Genomic DNA, 27,999 nt, shown 5'->3' with positions numbered 1-27,999 from the left:
ATTATTTATAATTACTTTTTATTTACTGTTTTTTTCTCTGTTCTGCCCCCTTCCCATCATTGCTGCAGCTCTCACAATCTCTTTTTCGTTCGCGGTATTTTTTTGTTTGTTTTCCTCCCGTCCTCGTTTTGTATTTTTATATTACCCACTATCGCCCCACACACCATGCACACACACACACGCACGCACGCACATTGGTTTACATCGCGCGTTACACCGCGCATCTCTCGAACACCGCAAACGTAGTAGAGTAGGAGTAGTAGTGTAGTTGGTAGTAGTAGTAGTAAGTAACAGTGGTGGTGGTGGTGGTGATGGTCGTGATGGTGATGGTTGTGTGGTGGTATAGTAGCAGACGTTTCGTCCTGTCTCTTTGGGCTGCCGGGGAATGGTTGGTGCCTTCTTCTACCCCTCAGAGCCCTGTTTGCTGTTATATTCGAGAGGGATGCAGCACTGGGGATGGTGTGTGTGTGTGTGTGCGTGTATGTGTGTGTGGATTTACCTAATGTGTTTTTTACCCACTTCCATTACTACCACCAGCACATGGGCACATTTGGGGTGCGGCGTTGTGTTGGCTGTCAAGTGTTTTCCCTTTTGTTTTGCTTCTCTCTTACTAAATGCTGCATCGTTTCTTCCATCCGTATAGTATTTTGTTGGTTTGCTAGATTACTTATCAACCGATGCTTGCCGTTTCTTACCGCTTCTTCCGGTTTTTTTCTGCTTCGTTTGCACACACGCTTTCCGGTGCACACGCGGGCATTCGAACGCTCGGCGTGTCCGCACAGGTGTAACAACGTATGTGTGTGGGGAGTGGGCTGTGTGATGAAGCTAAGAGGATCTTGCTCTGTCTCTCGCTCCTGTTTCTCTGTGTTTTATCGTTACGGAGATTTTAAACGTTTTCATCTATTATTCGCTTCCAAAGCCAATGATTTACCACCCCTCGCACTATTTTGGTTGACAAATATTTGCATGATTTTGGTGAAGGAGGAGCATGATGATCTCGCGTGAACGTGTACGAAAGGTGTGTGTGTTTTACCAATTGATGCAATATATGCTCTACACATTCTTCCGTGCTGAAGAAGCTGAAGACTGGGAGACTGATCATGATCATCATCACATTGCCATCAATTGTCTTCCTAATTCATTCGTTCATCTGTTGCTTTGATGTGTTTGCCTATATTCCTTTTGCCCCCCATTTCTGTACCACAACTTCTATCCCCACAAGGATCGTACCATACTAGAAGGATTGAGGGGAAGGAGGGGATGTACATACATCGTTTTTTCTTCTTCTTTCTCTCTATCTCTATGCCTCTCTCTCTACACTTTCACTGCACTTTGTTTCTGTGCCGTTGTGGTAATTTTCCGTTTAAGTAAAAGTAAAAACATAAATAGTTCACCTTAGTTACGTTCTATCGCTCGATTACTATGACTGCATGTTCGGTGAGTATGTGTGAGTGTGTGTGTGTGAATGTTTTTTTCTCTTCTATTTTCTCACTTTATATGAATATGATTTACTTGGGGATCGTGTTTCGTTTTCTATTCTCATACTTTTTTTCTTCTTCTCTATTTTCCACTGTACCGCAAGAGAATTCGGTCCGCCCATCTTTGTTTTGCGCACCGATTTGGAATGAGATAAAGCAGCGGCACTGAACGTCCTAGCTCATACCTAGCTTTATGTAATTTTGTGTGTTGTTTCTGCTTCGCCCTTTCATTTCTTATTAAAAGATCACCATCACATTCGCCACTAAAAATTGTAACCGTTTCCTTTGCTTGATTCCTCCCAACTGGGGACTGGTAACAGTGGCGCGCGCCGTAAAGTGGTTTTCAATTTCAATTCTTCTTCTGTTTAAGAGCGTGTGTGTGTACACTTAATCCACCCAAAAACGAAATCTTTTGCATTTTCTCACCGCAGTCCTTCTTCCGTGTTCGATGCGATCATCGTTATTTGGGGCAACAAATTCGGGGATGTTTGGTGTGGAGCATTCGTGAAAGTGAACCATTTTACAACATTTTTGAACCCTTCTGGACGAGGGCCGGCAAGTGAGTGGGAGAGAGAGAGAGAATAGTTGTTTTCGGTACAACAAGTATAGAATAGATTGTTGATACATACATAAAAAGGGAAGAAAATTAAAAATAGGTAATAAGCATTTAAGCATTACAAATTTACAAATTTAAATCCCTAGACTAGTGATGGTGACGACGCAAAATGGTTGGATGGTTGTACAGCGGGCTTACAGAAAAGAATTGAAGCCAGAAGCGAATGATTGGCATCATATTCCCGATCAGAAAACGTTCGATAGAAGCAGGTTCAAAATACAAGGGACATAAAGATGGTTCCCTTTCATGTGTAGCGGGCGTGAACCGCGGTGAGTGGTGAAATGTGTTAACTTTCCGAATGGCACTGCTTGGTTGGGATCAAACGGGTGTGTAACTATGCTGTCCGCTCGTACGCACGTACTGGGGCCGCATCCCAACGGGGAGGAGAAGGATGAGCCGGTGGTGGCCATTGCACATTCCGTTGTCTCTCGAATTCAACTCGAACACTGAACGATAATCAATTGGGCGAATTGATTACCGCTCAGCAAGAATTCCCACGACAGAAACACCGAGCGGCCACACACACAGACAGATTCGCTCACCGTTCGGATGGGTGCGTACCGGTGCAAATCTTCATCATTTGTGGAGCAAGATATAGTCTTCTATATTTTATAAAGCCTATGCTTTATAAAGCCATATTCAAAGACGTATCCAAAGACGTAGATTTAGGTTTTCGACTACCGGTACCCAATAGCGAACAACAGCATAGCCATAGCCGCTTCCTGGCCAAAAACAAAGAAAAACCATTTCACTCACCGCGGCTGCTCGGTGTTTGCGCTTACGGCCAATTTGCATCTAGTGCCATCTTACTTCCAAACCAGGATGGCAATCGACCAAATTCGGCCCGACCACTCTACTACCACCACTGGTATCTGGGGCGGTATCTTCGCGCGTTACGGAGTGTTTTCTAATGTTTCTTTTATTATTTTGTTTCCTTTTTTTCTTCTTCCTTTTCTTCTGTGTTGTTCACACACACACACACATTCACTACACTCTGTGCTGCTTTGCTTCTCTGCTATGTTCTCTCTGCTGTCTAAAAACTTTGGTCAAACCTACTTGGATGCTGCTTCAGAAAACGTTCGCTTTTTGTTTAGTTTGTTTCTTTTCGTTTCTTTTCCTTTTCCTTCCTCCCATCTTATTGCACACCTTAGCAACACAGGAGCGAATTATGTGCTCTCCCGCTCTCATCCCATTCTCTCACTGGTATCGCTAACTGGGTTTTTGTTTTTGTAATTTATGTATAGATAGTTTTGTTTGTTCTTTTCTCCTCTCTTTTTCTATTCTGCAGTTGCACAATCTTTTGATAAACATTGTTAATTTTGGTTTATCCTTTTTTTTGCATTGTTTTTACGTGATGTTTTTTTCCGCCGATTTTGTTGTTGCTCTTCTTCTTTCATTTTCTTCTTCTTCTTTATCATCCATTTAGAAGATTGCAACTGTTGCCTTACTACATTATATTACTTTTGGTTTCCTTTTGTTTTTGTTCGAGATATATGTAAGTTTCCTTCGAAGAGCTGCAGCTTCGAATGCTCCGTACCGTCTACTACTGTTTGGATGCGTTCCTCTCTCTCTCTTCTACCCCAGATCTCCACACACACATACACCCACACACACACATGCACTTCCCCGCACCTTATTGCACATATATGTACAGTGTGCATTCCGTTTTTGGCATGCCGTGTGAGACGTTGTAGCTTGTTAATGCTTTAATTTAATTATGCATTCTTAGTGAGGGGGGAGCTGGTTGCGTGCGTGTCTCATGTACTGCACATGCACATGCACTTCGAATGTTCTCACCCCTCCACACATACACACACACCCGCACACGCACCCACACGCACTGGTTAATCATTCGAACCGTTTTTTTTAATTCCATTGCACTTGTTGCACGTGCATTGGGCGCCCGATGCGCATACTTTTTATTTTGTAATTTCTCTTCTGCACTTAAGATTTTCTGTTTTCTTCTTATGGCGCTCGCGGAATCAGCGGAATGATTCGCCTCCCTGCTAATGTGTGTGTGACTATGTTTGCTTGTGATTGCACAGTTCACTTGCTTTTATACCCGGTTTTAGTGATTTGCGTCATACTTCGCACGCAAACACAAAACACACACACGCGCGCGCACGACGAAGAGAGAATGTCCTTCCAGACACTTTGCTTTTGTTTCGTGATTTCGCGTCCAAAGCAGCGTGTAAAATAATGTGTGAATCACATGGTTTGTTTCCTTTTTTTTGTTATTTTTTCTTATGTTCGTTTTTCTTTTTTGTTTCGACACAATTGCCTGTGCAATAGACGTGGATGTTGTAATATAGTTACCGTTGTTAAACAAAATTCAAAGATTGAAAATGGCACAAAGTATGTATGTGATGCAGATGAGGCGGTATTAGAAGTGTTTGTTTTTTTTCTTCTTCTTCGTTTTCTTATACTTTCATAGAGCTAAAATGATGAAGGGAGAGAATGGTTAGAGATATGAGATAAACGCACTTTTTAATGCTTATTTTTGGGAAAAGCGACTTTTTTTTACATCACACACGCACACACTCCACACGCATCGATCCTTGCAAGCTGAGGTGGTGGCGGTTCCTAAAACAGGGCCACATGCTTGACAAGTATGAGTTGATGATAAAGCAAAACATGGGCGGTATGGTCGTACAGGAAAGAAGCGTTAAGTGATGTATTTTATTGCCATCATTCATGATGCCTTTTGGGAAGTATTTCAGTTTTAATGTATCCATGTGCTAGTGAGGATGTTTTTTAATTTGGTTTGGTTTTGTTGGCACATTCCTGCTTTCATGCGTAAGTCAGTGGAAGATGGAACATTAAAAAAAAACGTTGCAGTACTGTTGCATTCAGTTTCACACAAGATACGTGTGCCTCACCGTCACACATTATTGCAGGAGAAATGTAGCTTTATGTTTCTAGACAGAAAATAGTTAACTAAAAGATCCATTTTCTAGCTACCTAAACGATTGTTTGGTTCTCGAATTACGGGGCTCGCTTTCCGGTGTTACCAAGGGACGCATGGTCAGCCTATTACGTAGCGCCTCGATCATAGATGTGTATCACAATGTCTTGCAAAAGGGTCGTTGTTGTTATTGACATTTGACTTAGAACGGGGACACCTAATGCCAATTTTGGGAAACAACATAATACTACGAAAATTCCCAAGAAAATTCCACCAATCTGCATGTTTGTTATTTTTTTGTGTCAATAATTTTGGAAGAATATGGGCCATATACATTTTGGTTTCTAAAAATGTTCCTCTTTGAGAAATTGGCGTGTAAATTAGCAACTAACAGCAACGTATTCAACCGCATTAGCATCACAAACTGGCGCTGGCTTGGAAACTTGTCCTCTATAACACCACGCGGTGAGTTCAAACTGATTTTCAAGTGAGCGGATTTGCTTTCGATTCCAATGCTGTGGTATTAAACTGTGGCAAACGAATGTCACCAAATAGTATGGTACCGATATAGCCTTGCTGTTAAATGCCTAACCATTACCCTCACAGTGACGTGGAGATAATATTTCAACGTGATCGTACATCCTGTACACGTGAACGGGGAGCATATCTCATCTCAGGTCGTGTTGTTTGTCGTATAGAAAGAAAAGAAAGAAAGAAAGAAGCGAACCAAAATCCAAATGAAGAATGATAACAACATCCAGCGTACACAACAAACACATTCGGGAGCAGTAAGGAGTAAAAGGGAAACAAAAATCTCGATCGCGTTTTGCTGCAGAAACCGCTTATATTTTTGCCGGCTTCTAAACTATATTTATTGGACCGTTTTTGAAGCCCATTTCAAGAACGCAGACGATGACTCACGGACACAGTAAGGGTGCGCGCGCTGGTATCTGTTACACGCGTAAGTTAACTTAAAGGTTAGGTTAGGGTTGGTTGTACATTTACCACATACATTAGTTATGAGTTATATGTATGTATATTTATATATTTATATGTATAACGAGGCTGATGGTGACAAAACAACAGATACAAATAAGGTAACCATTCATAACGTTAGGGGAGGTTGTGTGTCCGGGGGGATATTACTAATTGCCCCCCCGTTCGCTACCGCTGCCGGTTTTCAATTCCACAATACTTTGCCTGAATTCTGTAGCAGCCGGTTATTATTCCGCCTTTAGAGCTGAAGGTAGGCTGAACATGGTCCAACGCTTAAACTAAACGAAATAATAAACGAATCAAAATCATAACGTAACGAGACATAAGCGGGGGGAAGGGGGAGAAAAAAAACGTAACAAAACACATACTACCCCGCACGGACCCGATTATTATACACGCATCTTTTGGGTCTGATCAAACGATCACAAGTGAGTGCAGCAGTTGGGAAATGTTCTTAAAAAACGATACCATGCTTCGTTCGTTTGCATTTCTCGATTTATCACATCAACTTGGGTGAAAACGGGAAGGATAAACCCCACACATAACACAGCTGCTGCTTGGTGTAGTTCCCGTGGGATTTCCTTTTCTTTTTTGACACAGTTTCCTCTCTATCTCTTCCCTGATCGTGCGTTTGTTTTCTTTTCTTCTCTCTCTTTGTTTTTGGTTTAATTGGCCAGAAATTGGAACACATACACATATAATAATAGCAAAACCATTTCAAAGACTTCCTCGCACGCTCCCTCGATGGTAATAATCACATTCAACTAGCGGCTGTCAACTGTTTGACACAAAATCATGATATGAAAAGCGAATCTCGTGTGTGTCTGTGTGTGTGTATGGGTGTGGGTGTGTATTGTTTTCAATTCATTTATGGGAGGCGCAGGAATCGTGGCCCTGACGGGCGATCAACATAAATCAGCCCCCTTACGCACTATTATGGCTGTCCGTGGTGATGAGCCTGGGCCTGCTGGTCTGAGTTAAGTGATTGCTTTCTTGTTTTATGTTTCTTTTAATTCACAGTCCGATGTATATTATTACCTTAATATTCATGCACGTAAAAATCTGCCCATTCCCGTGTCTGCCCATCTGCGCTCTGCACGTTCTCTCACTCAACGACACCTAAATGCAACAACTTAAGCAAAGGGAGGGGGATGTACACTGAAGTGTAAAACAGAACTATTCGACCAATCAGTTCGACTGATTCTTGATACCGTCGTGTTTCGTTTGATCATTGCAAACATTTCTACTGTTTGACGGTGTGTGTATCTGAGTTGTGGGGTTTTGTTTGTTTGTATGTATGTGATTATCACACTTGCAACACACAGATTGCATTCGCGTTTCGTGTTGGCGCGGCTTTCGGCAATTCGGATAAGTGGGCAATGGAAGTGCAAATAGCGAAACTATAAACAAGAGTAAACAAAAATACAAGACCTATACGTTCTTCCTCTCCTTTAACGTGGAAGAGGACGACGCATCTGACGACGGTTCGATTGGTAGTACCAGTAAACATATTAACGTATCTCTCTTTGCAACTCAGGGGAATAAATAGTGTTGTGAACCGGCAACATCTTATGAGTTTGAAGGCGCGATATCACAATCGCCTTCTAAAACCCACGAAAACACATAACATTATTTTTACAAAGCAAAATAATAATATAGTCTCTGCTAAATTTTAGCTTTTCTCCATTCGGTGCTGTAACAATCATTACTATGGATCGGTCGAAACTATGGTTTAGCAAGTTGGATTTCTTCGAATTGCTTCTTTTAAGGAAACTTGCAATAAAACAAAATCGTGCATTCGCCATCGTACGCGGAGGTACAGACAACAGGTAAGCGAAATAGCTATTGGGTGATGTGAGAGCGAACTTTCATCCATCGATACGTGAGAAAAACATATGTTTGGAAACGCAACTGTTTTAGTGCAGTAAACATTCCGCACAAAAAAGACGCCTTTTCGAGCTCAGGAACTGTCAATAAATGACTACAATTTGTGTTTGTGTGTGTGTGAGTGTGTAATAAGACAGTCAATCAACATATTGCTATATCGTCGACACATCGATACATTGTCCTAGTTTGGCAAGGAGATGGCTTTAAGGAAGTATCTACGAGCGGTTCGTGCCGGAACTAAACTTGCTAAGCGAAGAGTTACAATCAGTGTAGGAAGGTAATGCTAAACAAACACAGTACACTAACAAGTAAGGATAATCACCATTGCTCTGCAAATTCATTCAGCTGCTGCTAAATGAACCCAGTTGCTGTACACATGTTGTTATGTTTATTATGTGATGGTATTCTTCTGTTCGTTGCATTCACGGACTGACTTACGGGTCTTGTTATTGCAACATAATGTGTGTGTATGTGTGTATGCAGTTTAGCAGATCTCGTAATAATATACACACCCAACAGTCGAGGTCGCGCCGTTTTACACAGAGTAATTAAAATAAATGTTCCAGTAAGGGAGTGTGTGCATGTGCGTGTATACACGATTGTTAGATTCTGATTGCAGTAACGGTGTTGTGGACTTCACCCCACTTTTGCACAAGCAGTAAAGCAAACATCGAAGCAACGATATATTGAATTTAATGCTCGTATATGTAAATAACCAGAGGCGAACATAAATACCCCCCTATTCGAAAATAGCACAGGCACAGTCTTGTTGACACGCATGGTCCGACATATCTGACGTTCAGCTTTTGAATCAATTAATAAAATATAAGGTGACTACTGTTGCGCTCAACAAGACAATGCTGCTCTCACAGGTTGAACGATCATTGGCCACACGTTGTAGAGTGAAGCTCGCGAAACGATACTGCGACGCTGCAGCGTCGTATCCGTGCGTTGCCGCTCGCCCGCTCGTGCTGCTCGCTATTGCTGCGGATGTGCAAATGACGATGACGATGATGATGATGGCGACCGTAGTGTGGCGATAATGACGGACGACTAATGATGATGTAGCGCTCCGAGGAAGTTGCTGCTCGGCTCACTTTGAACCATTACATTTACGGTCCACAGGGTGGTGCAGTGCGCTGTATGGGGCCACGGCCATTTGTTTTTTTAGTTGGTTGCTGTGACGACACTTCCGCGAATAGCGCGTGTAATTGTTGGTTTGTTGGTAACGATGATGATAGAGTTCCAGTAGAATGGCACCAAAGGCGAATATAATGATGAAGGGATACCACACCTTTGACGTAAACGAGATCATCGTCAGCGATCGTTCACCATTATGCTTCTGTTGTAGTCGATACCGAAACGCAGGTGCCAATGGCAAGCAAGCACTGTTGCCTCTCCGAGTTCAAACCAGATTGTACTCCTTTAGGTTGGACTGAAGTATCGTGTCCTTGACAGCGGCGAACACAAACCGTATATTTTCGGTGTCTGCAAACGACGCGAGAGGCGTACGGGTAGAAGTTAAAAAAAATAAAACAATTATTAGCGATTTACAGTTTTGGAAAAATGTGTGTGTGTGTCTGAAGGATGGCGGAGAAAGGAGGGCGGGAAAGAACGAAATGAAAGTATAAAGTCAACTTAGGTTTAACAATCGAATCCTTTATTCGTAACGTGTGGTTTAAGAATCGTAGAGCGGCACCAGGAACTCGTTCAAAAGGTGGCGCGCGCGCGCACGTGAGGAAATATAAATATTAAGTTTGATTTGCTATAATTTACGCGGCTTGATTTTTTTTATTTTCTTACTACTTTGAAAGCTTTATCTGTCCCCTCTGCTCGGGACGTCGATAAGAAAGAAAGAGCGAAAACGAGATTACGAAATTTACTAACAACGGCTGTGTGTTTTTTTTATCAATCCTTTTGGGACATGCGTCGCCAAAAGATATACTAGTTTTGACGAGTGCTTTTCTTTAAGCCAAATTAAATTCTTTCAGAGCAGTTTGCATAATCGTATCCTTTACGGCGCAGAACACGAGCTTAATATTTTCCGTATCTGTTTTGTGCACACGCGCAATATATAGGTTGACGATGGAAGAGAAGTAATTTATTTCAACCGATACCGTCGAAACAAAGCGAGAAGCAATCCAGTGACAGTTTGGTTAAAATGTGTGAGCATTGAGAATATAAAAAAAGAACAAAAAATAGAAATAATTCAGTAAATTATACGTTTAACTTGAACAAGTTTGCTTCTTCACTAAATAAAAACAAGCTAAGACAATCACGCACACAAGAACCGGATCTAAACAGAATAGAAAGTCAACTCAAATCTAATTACAAAAGCAGCTGTTAAAAGTAAATATTGTTAGTACGGTGAGATGAGAGGGAGGGAAACGAGATACGTGTGGGAGGGAAACTTACCTGTCGCGCAAGTGAAATGTGAATAAATTATTTTCTCCGAATCGGGATTTAAGTCTACAAACATGCGAAGTATAAATTCTCTGGCAGCTATTGCATCTCTTTGTGGTCCTGTATGATCGTGAAAGATATGCGAAACAAATGAATGGACGTGACATTGGAAAGCGATAACTCTCGGCGGTATGTTTCTACCGGGAGCACAATCTTAAAAATACATCGTATATATCCACACAGCTAAACTATTTGCTTCGGAACTGATGATAGTTTATGAGCCACGAGCGACAACCACAAATAAATACCAAACGACACAATCAACTTAAGGGCACCCGGTCAGGCCCACAGAGCGTTACGGTTTCTAGCGGTATATAAGGCTACCTTTAATCATACAATAAAATGAAAAAAAAATCTTGACCTGTGGCGCAAGTGAAATGGGAGTAACACATTCGATCTGGATCAGGATTTTCGCGCAGGTAAACTTTCAAAATAAACTCGCGCGCTTTCACGTCATCGTGCTTCGGTCCTTCGGACGTGATTATTGGAGAGTTTCGTAAAGAAATGTTATTAACACATGCAAACATGCGTGCAGTCGCACGCATTTATGCTTAACAGTCTAATAGCCAATGCTCAACTTACCATCGTACTCGGGGAAGTAGTCTACCAAATGCGAATACATGATCTTCTCCTCGAGCAAATCCTTTTTGTTCAAGAACAGGATGACCGACGAATGTTGGAACCATGGATACGTAATAATGGTCTTAAATAAAGCTTTCGATTCTTCCATTCGGTTCTGTAGGAAGGAAGGAAGAACATGTTGTGAAACAGCTGTAACGCGTGAAGGATTATTTAACCACTCGTGCGTACTTACCTCATTTTCGGATTCGAACAGAATCTGATCATACTCCGACAGTGCAACCAAGAATATGATTGATGTTACATTCTCGAAACAGTGGATCCATTTCCTTCTTTCAGATCTTTGTCCGCCGACGTCTACCATCCTGTTGGTGTTGCCAAATGGAAATAATGTCAGCCACGATCATTTGCAAAATACAAAGATGGAGTTAGCAATTTGTTTTGCATGTTAGGGCACATACGACACCGATGGTTAGCCATTTTATCATGAAGAAGCGCAATCGATAATGTTATTCGATAATACACAAGCACACAGAGAAACAATGATTATATAAAGCATGCTATTTCGTTACCAACATAAACCAAATTGTACAAACATGAGACACCAAATATGACTGTGTGTATATAGATGGCATATGAGAGATGACTGGTTTTATTTGAGAGCTTTTGCCCCCATTAAATGATCGTCGCTTAGATAATGACACCGATGATTCCAAAGCATTTTGTTAGCATAAGATGTTGTTTACCTATGTACATGATGATACCTGTGTTCATGATGGATCTTAGTTTAATCGCCCCCCCAAAAACCTATTTCATCCCACTCATACCATTTATAGCGTACCAACATACTGTGAAGAAGGATGACTCAACGAATCGAGGAACCCAAGCACCCTGGATCAAGCCTCACAATGCACACCATACAGTAAGGCCCAGGAAAATCAGCACACAAACAAGAAATTACGTACGATCGCTGTCTAGCTTACAATTTTTTCTTAATTTATTTACCATCTTCCCGCAAACAATACATCCTAGCGAAATGTATGTTACACAGACGGTCGATTTTGCAGAAATCGAACACTTTTTAGGACACATAGGAAACGAAGTAAAATTGTATTGTTCATACCTAAAGATGATGCTATCCAGATCGAATGGATACTCTAAAATGCCCGTAGTCGGTGCCCTAGCTCTTAGAATGTCTTGTTCAGTCGGGAGAAAATCTTCCGCTTCGATACGTGCCAAATCGCTCAAGTAGCTAGATAAAGAACGGGGCAATAGGAATGAGAACCAACCGGTGGATTTTACTAGTTCGATTACAATCATTTAACTAGGAGGCATTATTTAGTTCTGTCTTTGTAATGTTTCTTAGAATTGTTCTCTAGCGCAGTAGGTAGTATAGTTACATTTATCCGTTGGATTAAACGATCTGAGCTATTACGGATCTTCATATGCAAGCTATGTTTGTCGTCGTCACTGTTTCACTGCGGTAATTATTAATGTCCATTCAATAGAAACATGTTTAATGTACGTATTATCACTTTTCATCTGGATAGTCGCTGGACAAACTGATCATTTGTTAATTCATGCAGGGGCGGATTATGCAAAGCGAGAATGGTAAATTAAGTTCATTCAAGGACCGTGTTTATGCGTGTGTAACGAACAGAGTTCTATGTGAGTTACTGATGCACTCAATATGCATTACAAATATGAACATGACAAACTCAACGAGGCATAACAGAAGAAATCAACTGTCAAATGGTCATAGAAAAAAGGGGTTAGAAAAATAAGGAATGTAATTATTTGAAGACAAACACAACCCAACCGACCGCACGAATCTTCAGTGCGCATGCAAACGTAAGAAAAGACACACATAAAATGAAAGGAAAAAAAACACATGAAACCACAGACAAGACAGAAGTAACAAGGAGAGACCAAAGCAGTTCGAAAATTCGAAAAGCTTTGCTGGTCCGTCAAACTCTACCTAAACCGAATTTCCTCCAGATCGAAGGGATACTCGATAATGCCGGTCGTGGGCACGCGCACTCTCAGAATGTCCTGCTCCGTTGGAAGATAGTTTGGTGCTGCGACACGATCGATCTCCATAAGGTAACTGGATGGTGAAAGGAGACGACAAATGAGGATCGGTTAATTCGGAAAGCAAACCTAAACGTGATATCCTGGTTCCCACATGTGTGTGTGTTTCATTATGGCACGTAAACAAAACGTTTCTGGAGGAAAAAGCAACTTTTTGAAAAAATAATACATCGTTGAAATTGATCGTGCAAACCAATTGCAACGTAGAGTCAAAATATCAGTAAACTACCGATAACTGATTCAAAATATTAAAACGGAATATATTGTTGGAAATTTTCCAAAGAAGTAATATTAAAATTCCCTGTTTTTTCAATGTCGAGAATTTCCCAAAATAAAATAACATTGGGTATTTTTAGGAGGGAATTATAAAAAAAACAGAACTAAAACTCCTTTAACGGGTAGCTCAAGCGTTAGGAATAGAAACTACACATACTATTTGGCGGAATCTGTTAGCTGATACTCTCTCCTTCGGTCGTAACATTCCTGGATGCCCGCATCGGCCCATAAGTCTTTGATTGCTTGAACGTATGGCGGTTCGAATGTGGTCACTGTCTCGAAGTCTACGCTTCGTATTAGCTCGGCATGCTCCTACAATGAAACAGAATAGTACAAAGGTGGCCAGTGAGCGTTACTATTATTGCATCACAGGCTGGTAACAAATGTCACCGGATCTCAACGCGCGACGTGTCGCGGATGATCAAGCATTGACCGCTCAACCGGAGCCCGCGCGCGCGCTTTGTGTACACTTACGATATTTGCCGGATCACTGTACAATATCTTCAGCAGATCCATCGCTCGTATCATCGACTGCATCGCCATGAAGATGTTTTGGTATACTAGTTTGATGAAGCCCCGCTTGTCCTCGTCCGAGTAGCCACTGCCGTGAATAATACGCATCTGCTTGATGAATGTTGATTTACCCGATTCACCAGTACCTGGGGAAGGTGAAGAAAGAAAACAGCCATTAGAATCTGTGTGCATATTGAGTGTAGTACATTGGCGGCCCTCATCGGCGGGTAGTGTTTGAGCGAGCACTAACATTTACGTATGTATATGGTAGACGCAGAGACGATCGTGGCGATCTGAAGCACGTGGCATTGAGAATCTATCTCGCAGCAAAAATCAAAACATAAAACAACTAGTCATCATCATGTGCCAGCTTATCAACATCAAATGCAAAACGAAAGGAATCCCAGCACGATCGCCGAGCAATGGGAAGAATAAAAAAACTTCAGTAAACATCAAGTGTCGTGGCACCGTACATCATCATCGGAATTATGTCGATCGTGCCACCTACTTTTTGCAATAGTGTGTTCCAACAAATGGAGAGTCAAGAAACTGTAGAAAGTATAAGAATCAAAGTTCGTAGAAGGAATAATGAGAGTCAATTTAAAATTACTAAATATTGTTTTTGGACACACATTAATTTATAATTTTGTCGCCATTTACCATTTGAAGGATATGATCTTCTCATGACCTAAAGCCGGGATCTCCATACTACGGACCATTTGCGCTCACGCTGTCGCGGCATGTTATGTGGCTGCCTGACCTTCTAAAGGTTACAATACATTGTTTATTTTTTGACCATTTAAATCAATGTTTATACTTTTTCAAGGCGATAATCTAGCTTTAACAATATAAAGCTGTGGATAATTCATAGACCAAGTTAGTGTTTTCTTATCAAAACGCGATTTAAACGTTCGCCCATTAGCTGATCGTAACGTCAAAATGGCCCTCAACAATATTATTTGCGACCTGCTAAGTGAAGAGTTTACAAACTCCTGATCTATATAGATCAGTGCTCTCCAATCTTTTAGGATTTGAGGACCACTTGGCTTTGAAAATACATTCGGCGCGGCCTTAATACATTAAGGGCATAGATTTTGAAGACTTCGTTCAAAGTTCAAACATATGTTTTAATCTTATTCTAGACATTAACATAATGCCACGGGCCATAAGTGGTCCACAGACCACAGGTTGGAGACCCCTGAACTAGAGAACAACCGTGGGGATAATACATTTAGATCCACAAACATATTTTTTTAAATGAATATAACTGAAACCTATTAGTTGTACCTATTAGTATTATTTTTACAATTATTGGATTTTGGTTGTTCAAATATATTTGCAACGGTGAGGTGGTCAAACTGAGAACTTCGACCAACGGTTTTCCAATGAACGATTGAGCCTAAGCGTTAAACTGATTTAATTAAAGCGCGAAAAAAAGCAATGGCCACAATAACTTAGCGTGCACTAATAAACTTTAGCCTTGAAAATCAGCCAACAAACCTGAGAGTACAGCTACTAAGCACGAATCAAGCGATCTTCTAGTGCAATGCTAAAATTTTCACCCCATGACGGTAGACGACATTGACCGACACCGATTGTACACTGTCCTGAGTTGAAGTGTCACTTTTGACTATGTGCATCTTTGGTAAAACCTATATGCATCGAATAGCGCCACACGACCATACTCTCGCGCAGAAAAAAAGGAGCGAAAGATGCGAAACAAGCACAAGAAACACGAGTAGGAGGCCGGGCGGACGGCCATAGATACATTCAATAAGCGCGAGACGATGGTCAACGATGTTTCCCTATCGCAAACGTACGATAGGGAACGATTAGCGTAATGTGCATTTAGCTAGCTGTACGCTAATGATTTGTTTACTCTCTTATTGTCGACGACCACCATCTTAAGGTTGCGGTTCTTCTCCTTATCCCTTCCTCTCCTTACAGGTTCGTTGTGTTTGGCCGCCTCTGGTCACATTATTTTCTTCGCTTTCTCAACCACACTCGACAACTTTGTTCGCAATTGAGCGTTGTTTCTGTTGTTTTTTGTCTGTCCTCTTCTCTTGCACATGTTAAAAGTTCAAGCGAGAGGTGCTAAACAAAAGGAAAATGTGTATCTCTAAATAAGCCATATATGATGTGCAGTTGTGCGGAGCGTTGTGATCAAATCGTTCGATTCGCTCAAGCAGCAGAAAAACGGTCATTACGGTATTTGGAAGTATTGATGGTGTTACATACACTCACATCTACATGCTCGAGCCCGCATACATACCGACAGGGGCTCATACAGACACTATTCAACGGAGTCAGCTCGTCGTATGTCATATCATGATAGAGGAAATTGCCCATCAAAGAGCCATTCATGAAATCCCTCATTCACAGTATCGGCAGAGGCGATGCGCGGGTCTGAATGAGATTAGCTCATTATGGGACCTCTCCGGATTGGCGCCTTTAAAGGTGGGTGTGGTATGGCACTGGAGCAGTAATTACAAGCTGCCATTAGACCCCTTGCACAGGTCATTGTAAAAAAAAAAACATGTTTTCCTGTTCGCTTTCCGCTCTCCACCTTATGCATGCCGACCACCTCGACTCTCTGGTAAAGCGTTTCTGCTAAAACGGACAGTTTCATTGACACTTTAATCAGAATTATGTATCGCCCATAATTAAATGCTGCAAGCATCTATTCATCTTCATCTCCCGCCGCCCTCCTTCCGCAAATGCTTGCGAACCGGTGAAAGCACAAGGAGTAAGAAGCGCGTGCTGGGTAGAAACTGGTACACACCATCACCAACACCGCCGCCTGCCTGCACCATCGCTTGGAGCGATCGAACTGCGTGCGGAGAAGAGAAAGAAAGCAGCGAGAGAAATTTTTGGAAGAACCGTCCGAATCAATGACAGTAGGGATCCTCCACACAAGAACGAACCCAACGAAAATTGCAATGTATGTATGTATGTATGTATGTGCTGTCCGCTGCAGACATGCGCATTGCTGACCAGTGAGCGATTGGCTCCCCGGTCACCCGCGCCCAACACCCTGGCATTACAAACGTCCCACCACCCTCACCTTCGTTTGCTATCCATTTTCCTCATCCGATGTGTGACCTGTGTGAGTGTGTGTGTGTATGTGTGCATCTCATTTAGTACGCTGTTTTTTTCTCTCCCATGCATGCGCCTCACATACATATCTTTGGGCCCCAAAATGAATGAACGGAAGTGAAAAGAGACTCGCGGCGGTAACAAACTCTCTCACACACTCCTGTTTTTCTCCTGCTCACATCTTTTGGAATTGGAAGAGGAAAGGTAGGCCAATGAAGGTGATATTTTAAAAGAAACTATCGTTTCATGTGTGCCAAGCGACACATTTAAGGCAACTTCATGCCAAACCACGCAAGACACATTTCATCGTATTTGCAGTAAGACCGATAAAGGCATCATAACATGACACTGCACACGGCTGAATTTTTCTCCATAGTGAGATGCCAGATAGCAAATTGGCCTACTGTCGGTGAGCCAGGGACTTTCGTGTCTCACGACTGCTCTCGCTTGCGTTACAAGAACGCGCGCGACCACCACCGCCGGAGAGAGTTGGATATTGTTTTAGCGATGAATTTACGCTACACTTGTGGTGCAAAGCTGAAGTTGAACAGAAGCATTGTTCCGGGAGAAAAAGGATCCTTCCCAGGCGCAGTGCTTCGAGAATGGAGACGCCTGGTCGCTTATCTTGTTATTACTGCGGTCGTGTAAATTGTTCCGCACTAAAATGCATAGTAATCTGAACCATTTTGTTTTTTGTTTTTGTTTTTGTGGCGATTAGTTAACTTACCCAGCAGCAGCAGCTTCAGCTCCCGTCTTGCATCGCGCTTGTCTCGTCGCAGCTGCCGCTCAATCTCCTGATTGATGCGCTTTTGCTCTTTGGCTTCCTCAGACAGGCAGCACTCCATGCTGGCGGCGAGATTGGCTCACGCTTCCGGCGGCGGCGTTGGCGTCGGCTTCCGTTATCCTTCGTTTCGTTCTTGGGCGGCGGAACGGCAGGGACCGACGACGACCCAGCTGTCGACAGGCGGGAGAGGATGCGATCGTGAAACACTTGCCACGCGTCCGACGATTCAGACGATTTAAATATGCTCCAACCGGGAACGATCACTACTGCAACACACACGCACACACGCACGCACTCACACACACACACAACTGGGTGACCGCTATGCTCGTTCTCACACTGGGAAGAATTGGCTCCGGTTTGTTGCTCCTACTTGCCTATTGCTACTTTCGGTTCCGCTGTCGTGGCCGCGAGTACCGTGTGAGCACGTGCTATATCGACATGTGCCCCCTTGTGTACGGTCTCCTTCTTCTTGCAACCCCAGAACAACCTCTTTGCTTTTACTGTCGTGGCGGCAACGGTGGCGCGGCGGTTACGCGCGGCCGTATATATTATTGCACTAATTCAATTATCACAAAATTCCACCACTACATCAACACGCGCGACGGCAATGGTTGATCCGTTGTCTTCTTGTCCCTCCCTGTGCGTGGGGGAAGGGTAGTGGGAGGGAAGGAGCTTGAAGGAACGATGTATATGTTGCTGGAGAAGGAGCGACGGCCTGTGGTGCGAGTGATTTTTCGTCGAGAAAATACCGAGATTCTCAAAACCTCGGATCACACACCACCGTATTTAGAGGCACTCCGACACACAATCAAACGTGCACACACACAGCAGATACACATAAACACGCACACCTACACACACATACACAAACACACAGGCGCGGGAGTGCTCGGTATTTCACTTCCGCCGGACGACGTAGGGCACGGCCAGCGTGCAATCAAGGGCGAAGTTCGACGAAATCAGCACTACACGCTCTCGCTCGCTCTCTCTCTATCCTTCCGTGCAGCACAGTAACTTCGGGGTGGTGCCGGCGGCGGTCTGTCTCGCTTGTAGATGTATCTCCGCTGGGTTTGTGGTGGCCTGTACTACCACACTTCACCTCTGCTGTCCTGGCTTGCGTCTGCGGTAGGTTCCTGTTGCCTTACTTTGTGTGTGTGGGGGGGTAATGTCACTGTGCTACCGCAGCAAGTGAACGGAAGTGCACCGGTGAAGACGTATCATCAAACGCGCGGGCTCCACGCAACAACGGAAACCATAACCAACGAAAACTAGATTGGAGAGAGGGAAAGAAATACAATAATGAGAAGAAACATATTAGTGATGATTGAAGGGAGCAAATATGATGATGATGATGGTGGTATGACGGAAAACTGACAGATGATGAGCTACACTCAGCGCACGCACAAATCAACGCCTGTCTGGTGGCTGTTGGCTTAAACCAGAGGATGATGAGCAGAGCGGACGGGAAGAAACAAATAAGAGGTGGCGGTGGCGTGCGTGATCGATCGTGCGATCGTCTAAAAACTGCCAATCCCACCAACTGGAGCAGGAAAAGCAAACAGAAACTAACAAGATTTGGACCGGCACACCAAGGCACAGTAACTGAGCAAGCAAACCAGGGACGATTGAGTGGAACAGTCTGCGGTCCCCACTAACACTGCGCAGATGGATGAGTTCTCCAACCCAACAACGCACACACACACACACACGCACCAAAGATGCACCAAAGATGGCGTCTGCAGTAGTGTATCCTATCTATTCCGAAGCGTTTAGTTGATAGGACCCGCCACTACTCGCCCACCATTACCAAAGTAGGCTTTGATCACTAGCAGTATGGCTCAAGTCATAAACGGGAATTATGATCGCGATTATTCCTCCAGAAATGAATTCCGCTCCAATTGAATCTGAATTCTTCGCTAGTGGAAAACCACTCACTTCCCAGTGAACGAAAACACAACCGAAGATTTAGGGATCTACGTTTTGAACTCTGCTGCAGTCCTAAAAACTGTACGATAATCTCACAATTGAAGAAAATTACACACTTTCCGAAACACGCAAGAGAGTGAAGCTTCCTTGTGAATTGTTCCACAAGATTGAATAACCAATGAGCGATAAAAACAACTGTTTTAAAGATATTGCTACAAAGATCGCTGTGATCGCCACAAACTGATCGCTCGCACACACCTTAGGAGAAGAACAGCTTGGAACACACTGAACGCTCCCAAACACTGGAGAACCCCAAACGACGCTGAGAAGAACACAGTCCGGCGGTGACACCAAGCAGGTACGTACTGGAAGTTGTCGCGATTCGCGATGCTCTTTTATAGGCTCCGGCTCCGGCTACAAATTAAAATGCATCGATTATTGGTTCCACGGGGCTCGCGACAGCCACACCGAGCTGTCCTTCCCTTGTGGGGTGTCTCTGCCGAACAGGACCACGGACACTGTGGTTCAGCTTTCCCCCTCGCATGCATGGACACCACGTTATTGCACACATAACCACGCTCCCCAAGGAGCCTGATGGGGCAGGAGTGGTGCTGGTGGGGAGGGTGTAGTGCCGGTGGTCCGATACGTCGAATCGCATCGCGCAAGGGAAGGTCAACATTGCGCGAATACACACTCGCACAAGCGTTCGTGGGTCTTCCCTTCTGGACCTCCCCGGGCAGAGGAACCATATTTCCATTCTGGCCGATTTTCTTTTCGTGAGCCTTACATACACGTGAGCCACGGTTTTCACTTTTTCGCCGTCGTTGTCAGCCAGCGGGTTTGCCTTGCGAATAAGCGAGAAGCTAAGAAGCCACAGCCGGGTGGCGCGCACCACACCACTCTCCAGCACCCCCGTCCGTGCTCCGCTGCAACGTCCTGCCTTACAGATTTAATTTAATTATACACACACTACACACTTCCTGTGGTTGGCGGTGGTCACTCCCATAGCGTTTGGCACGCTTGCACGTGACCGATGCCCGGCCTTTCTCCTGCTGTCCTTTTTTTCTCTATCAAAATCCTTCGAAAGTGGATTAAGGCACCGGCGTTGTACCAACTGCAAAGTGGACAATTTGACACCGAAAATACTTGAAAAGCGATGCTTCTTCGCGCAGAGCGATCGGTTTAGGTGAGACTTCTTGTTTACAGAGCTTACGCGGTTCGGTATTGATTCAAATGCAGCGGTACCGCATCTTACGCAACCACACCACGACCGTGCTTCGAGATTGCTCGGGATAATTAGTTACGCCGGGCGGAAAGTCAACTGGACGACAGTGACCTTCCCCTTTCCACGCGGGTATATCTTGCAACTCCCGCGGGATCGCAGGAACGCAAATCCATTAAAGGTCTATCCATCTTAATGCCTCCTTGATCGAATAGATCTGACATAATATAGGTACGGCTACGTAATTTATTACTCAATAAGTATGCTATCCATATCCCTTTTGTTTCACGCGGGCAAAATATGTTCGGAACAAACGAAGCGTTTGTTGTAACATTAGCAACATATTACAGGCAAGAGCGGTTAGGTGATAATAGGAGCAAATCAGGCTGTCAAAATCGATATTTTAAACAATCATTTGATTATCAATGCATCGATGACTACAGAACTGTATAGAGACATTCAAGCTAGGTTTAGAAATAACAATTGATTACAAGTCTTTCCATGAAGCCTTTAAGATACATATACTGCCGCTTTATGAAACTCTTTATTTATGCGAAAAAATACCTAGTAATGAAATTAGCCCGATTACAAGCATGCTAACAACCGTCTTAAATAATTGTCTTTAAAAACGAAGATTATTCAATGTCAACTGATTAGGAACATCAATATCCTTGGACAGCTGATACATTCGAGGGATCAATTCATGTAAAATCGACTTTGAGGACCAAATAATATCACGAAGGTATTGCGCAACACAACGTAAATCAGTAGTAATAATTCGATAGTAGATATTCGGTCAAGCACGCAATAAGCTCTTTTGAAATCCCGGCCAAACTGATAAGGCTAGTTAGAATGCCTATTGCCAACTTCACTTGCCAGCTGAAAGTGGATGGAAAAACTCAACAAAGGGCCTTTTGTTGCCACCAAAGGTCTGCGCCAGGGGAACGGGTGTGTAGCTTATCCAACAAGGCACTAAAAAGGACCATCCGGGACTCGAAGGTGGAGACTACGGGAACCATCTTCTATAAGTCAACCCAGATCCTGGCATACGCTGATGATATAGGAATCATTAGTCTGCGACTCTCCTATGTAGCAGAAGCCTACCAAGGGATCGAACAGGCGGAAGAGAACCTCTGATTGCAGATAAACGAGACAAAGACTAAACTGATGGTAGCACCACCAGCGGGCCTACTAGCAATTCCAGACTTACTTAGGGGTGGCGTGGTGAACGCATTTTTGAAGTCCCCTATCTAGGATCAAAGACACCTATCAAGGCCGGTTTGGTGGTACAGTCGTCAACTCGTACGACTTAACAACATGCCCATCATGGGTTCAACCCCTGAATTGACCGTGCTCCCATACGTGTAGAACTGACTTTCCTGCTATGTGTAATAAGTCTCTGAAAGCCAACGGTTGTTGTGCTGTGCCAAAGAAAAAGAAAAATCAAAAAGACATTACCGAAAACAGCATGGAAACTGAGTTTGCGCGCCAACCTGTCCATTCCATAGCTTGAGAAAGCTGAGAAAGCATACACGGAGTCTTTAACATTTTCAATGTGGTAACACAGTATTTGTCTATAAAAAAACCTAGATCTTTTGTCCAAAAAATATCCTCCTACCACACTAGAAACCCCACTAGACTCAAAAGTTCAATTGCTAAGATTGTTAAAGGTACTGGCATTTAGTTAGATTAAAAGGGAAGCAGTTTCAGCCAGCATGGGTTTAGGGGCAGTTCTAAGACAGGAATTAAGCCAAGTTCTGTTGCTGACCGGGTACGGAGTACGGGTTCGGGATTAGTTCCACGACCGATATGCTTTCGGTATCAGCTCCTGAACCAGTATGGGTTCGGGATCAGTTCCAGGACTGATATGGATGCAGTAAAAGATCTGGCCTGGGTTGAGGGTAAATTCCATGATTGGTACAATTTGAAAACAGTTTTAGGAACGGTGTGTGATCAGAATCAGACAGGACATGTATGGGATCATGATCAATTCCAGGGCCGACATGGGTTCAGGATCATTTTCATAACCGGAATAAGGCTAGGATTAGTTCCAGTGCCAGTGTAGTGTCATAGCCAATTCTAATACTTGTATTGGTTCGGAATCAGTTTCTGTACCAGTATGGGTTCTGTAAATGTTTTAAGATCGATATGGGTTTGGGATTAGTCGTAGAATTGATAGGGATTCTGAGTCAGTGTTGAATAAAGTGTCCCTTGGATTTAGGAGGCGCTTGTAGATTGCGTTGTTAAACTTATTTAAAAGTGGTTTAATCGTTGTGCGCATCCTAAAGCTATTAAATACCTATAAAATTACATTGCGTATCCCTGTACCCGTATTAACAAATAAATACAAAAGAGCTATTATCCATAATGGTTGTTGCTTTGGCTGATTTAGAACTATATGAAGGGTTTTATACGATTAACACAATTGTTGTTTTACACGTAGCAATATTCCAATAGTCCCTAACAATACAAAAACGAGTGAATATGTAATCTTAAGAATAAAATTGAAGAAGTAAATCGTAATGTATCTTAATTTGGTTTGTCCTTATAGGTACCATTGAATAATTTTTAGGAGCTGTTTAATCAAAACTCAAATGATCAGGCACCGGAACATCGACGTTCTACTATAGAAATTATTCATTTATGGTTTTTCACTAGCTTGTAAAACCCATTTTAACATGAATCTTTGTTATTGAGTACATAGCCTGAAGGAGCTGGATTCTGGATTGATAATCTTGCAGAATTCCTACGTTTGCTATTGAAAATGTTTATTCTTTCCTGCATTTTTCTAATGAACTCCTGCATACTAATCTCCACCCCTCAAAAAAGATAAATAATCCCGGTAGTTGGCGTATCTATACTAGCTTATGATGATGATGTCTCACCATTTACCCTGCATAGAGTCGAGATCGAAGAAATTATATTAAAGATATGTTAAGGATTTTATTTTTTTAAAGGATTTTAAGGAAAAACTGTTAGGGTAAACTTTAATGTATAATCAATAATCCTATGTTAACAGATCAATCATGTACACCGGCAGTCAGCACTAGGTTTACGGAGACCAATTAGGTCAATTTGACGTAAACGTAACTTTGAATTAAAATACGAAAAGATACCTTCGATTTAAACTCGATGTTTGCTTATCGCGAATTTATAATGAGATTATGTGAGTTTTTCGTATAATTACAGTGGAACGCCTCGTACGAGTTTATAGAGAACAAATCTAAATGCTCAACAACCATCGAAAGCAAAATTTCGCAAAACGAGTAAAATAATTGAGTATTTCTTTGATTTTCATTATCGCTCAGGTAAATAACAGCTTTGATACTAATCAATCGTTTAATATAAAACTATTGACAGGAGGAATAATGTCCTAATAATTGTTCTGCCAGTGGGGCACAAGTGTGTTGTATATGTCAACGAGTGTTTCTAGTGCGTTTATTTTCTGGATCTATTTGCACATGAAGGCAACAGTTTTCCCTGCTAATTGCTGCCACTTGGGTGACGACTTCCATGTGTATTCTACAAGATGTTCTCAGTTGTAGATGTGATGCCAATGAATTAATCGAAATCTTTAAAACCTGAAAGTCTGGAAGATAATGTCTATCTGCGGAAAAACCAAACATTATTAGACACATACCAAAATAGATCGTTCTAAAAACAGGAAAATATTTAAAAAATACTAAAACAATTGACCACTTTTACAATAACGACAACGATACTTGACTACACATATCTTCCTGATACTAATAATAACAACATTGTTCGTATATGCCCTTTTTATCAGCACACTTACGGTCCTGGAACCAATTATTTAACTTTTCAAATATTCAAATACAAATCATATGAATAAGATCCTCGCGCATAATGAGTTTTCGTATAATGAGGTAGTTACTGGTACGGATTAAACTCGATATGAGGGGTTCCACTGTATTGTTTTCTTAAGCTTCATACATTTTAAAATAAACATGGGGTATTCCTATCTCTACGAAATCCGTCAAAAATGTCGTGTTGGTTGGTTGCATTTAGTATGTTTAGTTTATTTGTAGCATTTTTCTTGCAAAGGCAAAGTAAAATAGCACTCTGTACCATCCATGATCATAAAAGAATCCCATAAAGGTGGCCTCAGACGGAATGTTAACCAACTTATTCCTCGTGTTCTTCGAAACTCAAACTGGTATCGGGCAAAATGTGGCATCGAAAGAATATCCGGGGCTAATGTGTTAGTGAAACTATAACGACTATCACAATTAATTGGCAATGTGCAGACAAATTTTAATGGAAACCACTACTAATTAAACAACATATGTGTCATGTGTTAACACATATTTAGATTTAAAAAAAACATGATTTTAAATAATCTAAATTCTTATCCACCCTTTAATTTGACGGGTGCTCAAAAGATATGTACATGAAACACCCCCGTTAACCTAGTGTAATTTACATCTTTTGTGGTCAAATTAATGGACTTCAAAAAAGAGCAACATTGCTTATAGTGATATTGCATGATTGAGGATAGATTACAACCTACATATCATGGTATTTTTCTCTAAATTAGTTACCACGATACATCAACTTTAGCCGAAGCAATTTAATTTCCATTTTTAAATCTTCAGTCGATCGTCAAACGTGATCGGGGAAAAATAATTCGTACCCAAGAACCAAATACACACAAGCACACACACACACGTACTGGGGCGCACGAACGTTCCAGCCGATAGCCGTATTTTCCCCATGCACACAAGACCCCTCAAGCACGCTACGTGGAAAGAAGGGAAATGGGAGGAGGGAGGGGGGGAGTTTCCACCGCAAAAGCAAACACACATTTGGCAACGAAAGGGAGCGACGGCCTATTTGCCCCGAAGCGAGGATCTCCACGGATCACGCCAGGAAGGCGGAAGAAGGAGTAGACTGTCCACAGGGGTCTGCGCTGGGCAGGGTGTAGTGCACACTGGGGTGAATCTGAGACGCGCTCCAATTCGTTCTCAGTTCACTGTCACTAGCGAACGGTCCAGCCACTCTCTCTTGCTCTCATTGAAAATATCCAGAGACTATCGTCGAGTACAGCGACTGGGACTGGCTGCGGCTCGGTATGCGCGTTTTACATCATTGATTTATTTTATCGGGCGAGGCAGATTTTCATCTCATTCATGTTCTCCCGTGCCTGGCTGGCCCAGCGCGTGCTCTCTTTCTCATGCTTGCTTGATGTGGGCTCCCTACTTGCACACAGTACAATTTTTATGGGTATTCTACACCGTGCCGACCAATCACACGTATCCTTTCGCAATTACCCTCAATCCTTTCGCAATTACCCTTGGTGGAAGAACATTGGAATGAGTCTGTTCGTCTCGAACTCTTGTTCGTAACGATGCAACAAAACCTTTAAATTCTCGCTAGGACCATTTCTTCCAACAGCAATCAATGTTCCGGTGTTGTCATCTTATCTCACTCTACGCACACACCTCACAACATCCATTCTCACGATACAGTGAATCTCATGCTCACTCTGCGCCGTGACTCATTCGGACACAACGCTCGCTGCATCTCGGTCGGCCAGCTAGAAAACGAAAACAAGCACAAAATGTGGCCCCAAAATGTTTTCTCTCAAAAACCAAAGGTAGTCACGGCTTATCTGGCTATTTCCTTTGCCGCACCGCGCCTACGGGTCGATTTTCAGTGTCCCATGAAAAAAACTCTACTTTTCTCACGCTCATCTCATCTCACTTCCAAAACCAAGATCCGAGGAAATGACAAGCTGATCCCATCGACCTCTACTACTACTACAACTGACTGCATCATCCTCTCCATGACTTTTGCACATCAAAGAACGGACACACATACACACTCACGCATACAGGCACATGCACACACACACACGCACACATCGACCCGCTCCCACTCGGGACCACTCGCAATGGATTGAGAAAAGGCTGCATTTTCTTACATTTTGCTTCCGCTGATAGCTTGACTGCACTTGTTTCGAGCTTTTAATTTGACACCATCATCATCATCCGAGCCAGCGCAGCCTGTAAGACGATTCCTGCTCGCTGCTACTCCCTTTGCTGCACCCTCCACGGCGACGTTCACGTTCACTTTTGCACAATTTTCATCTCACTTGCGTCGCGCAACTGAGAATCATCCTCGCCCCACGACACCGAAACTGGAGTCGGTCGAGCACAGTGCGGATTTTGCCACCCCGCCCTTGTGTGTATTTTCGCGTAGTTTTTCTTCGCACCACCGACAGGGCGCTGTTGCACTTTTTCTTTTCCCCCTGCGAGCAGGCGCAACCACACTGCCCCACACTGTCCCACACTCCCTGATGGTGCGGAGACGGGACGAGCAGCAGTCGCTGGATGTACCGTGGTTCGACCGTGGCCGTGCGTGCGTGACTGCCTGCCGGACACACAGACGGGTACAGACGGGTGGCGAAAGCTGGTACCAGGAGCACGCATTCACGTACACCACGGCAAGAGGCGCTGCTGTCGACACACACGGGAATACGCGCACGGTTCCTCAATCGGCCATTAAGATGACGCGGTCGTCGTCGCTCTAGCTGGGCCTCGGCGGATCGGCGGATATGTTTTCTGCACAGCTTCGGGGCGTGAAAGCTCCGCAAACAACACGCACACGCGAACGCAACTGCTTCCCGGACTGCACGACCGGATGCACTTTTCCGGCTCGATTTCGTTTGCGAAGGCAGGCCAAAATCGCCACCGTTTTCTTTTACCGTGAAAAGAAAAGACTTTTTCTTAGCTGCTTTTTCTGCGCTCTTCCACTAGTGATGTGCGCTGTGAGCAGAACTGTACAGCTCCATCCAGCTCCGATATGGAACAAGATTGAGATGGGCGCTATCCGCTCCGGCGCTGGGTTGATATTCCCAGCAAGCCTGTGCAGCCGTTTTGCTGCGTACGCAGTCCAGGCGATGTTTTATTTGAAAGAGCGGTTTCGGTGTCATTTCAATCGTTCCTCAAAAAGTGGTACTTTTACGGTGTCATAACGGCGTCTGACCCCAGAATGAAATCATCGAAGATTCCGTCCAGCTGATGGTAAAAGACTGGAGCATTTTGAAAATACCAAAAAAGCTTATGGCACTCGAAGCGCCACTCGTTTACCTCATAAAATTAGCGTTTTATAACACATCATTATAAAGCTGTCCTTTTCTTG

The 27,999-nt window shown here is 43.2% G+C and overlaps 1 protein-coding gene across 9 annotated transcripts; it reads right to left on the bottom strand.

The window, feature by feature from the left end:
- Window positions 1-28: 28 nt before the first annotated feature.
- Window positions 29-27,619, bottom strand: LOC120896863 (guanine nucleotide-binding protein G(q) subunit alpha). 9 transcript variants are annotated; one of them, XM_040301365.1, is made up of 10 exons: window positions 19,872-19,999; window positions 17,628-18,955; window positions 13,766-13,950; window positions 13,449-13,603; window positions 12,903-13,031; window positions 12,048-12,176; window positions 11,160-11,289; window positions 10,928-11,081; window positions 10,298-10,405; window positions 9,521-9,932 (listed from the first exon to the last, which is right to left on the bottom strand). In XM_040301365.1, the coding sequence occupies exons 2-10, from the start codon at window positions 17,743-17,745 to the stop codon at window positions 9,850-9,852; spliced, it is 1,191 nt and encodes a 396-aa protein (XP_040157299.1). In that variant the 5' UTR covers window positions 17,746-18,955; window positions 19,872-19,999; the 3' UTR covers window positions 9,521-9,849. The 9 variants fall into 9 exon arrangements, with proteins under 9 accessions (XP_040157297.1, XP_040157294.1, XP_040157299.1 ...); XM_040301359.1 differs by lacking the exons at window positions 10,298-10,405; window positions 12,903-13,031; window positions 19,872-19,999 and adding exons at window positions 10,707-10,814; window positions 26,780-27,619 and having other exon boundaries at window positions 9,850-9,932; XM_040301356.1 differs by lacking the exons at window positions 10,298-10,405; window positions 12,903-13,031 and adding an exon at window positions 10,707-10,814 and having other exon boundaries at window positions 9,850-9,932.
- Window positions 27,620-27,999: the final 380 nt, after the last annotated feature.

The sequence above is a fragment of the Anopheles arabiensis genome, chromosome 2 (genome assembly GCF_016920715.1).
Source record: "Anopheles arabiensis isolate DONGOLA chromosome 2, AaraD3, whole genome shotgun sequence".
NCBI lineage: Eukaryota > Metazoa > Arthropoda > Insecta > Diptera > Culicidae > Anopheles > Anopheles arabiensis.
Note: the sequence above shows the minus strand (reverse complement) of the source record. Positions and strands in the feature narration are given on the sequence as shown.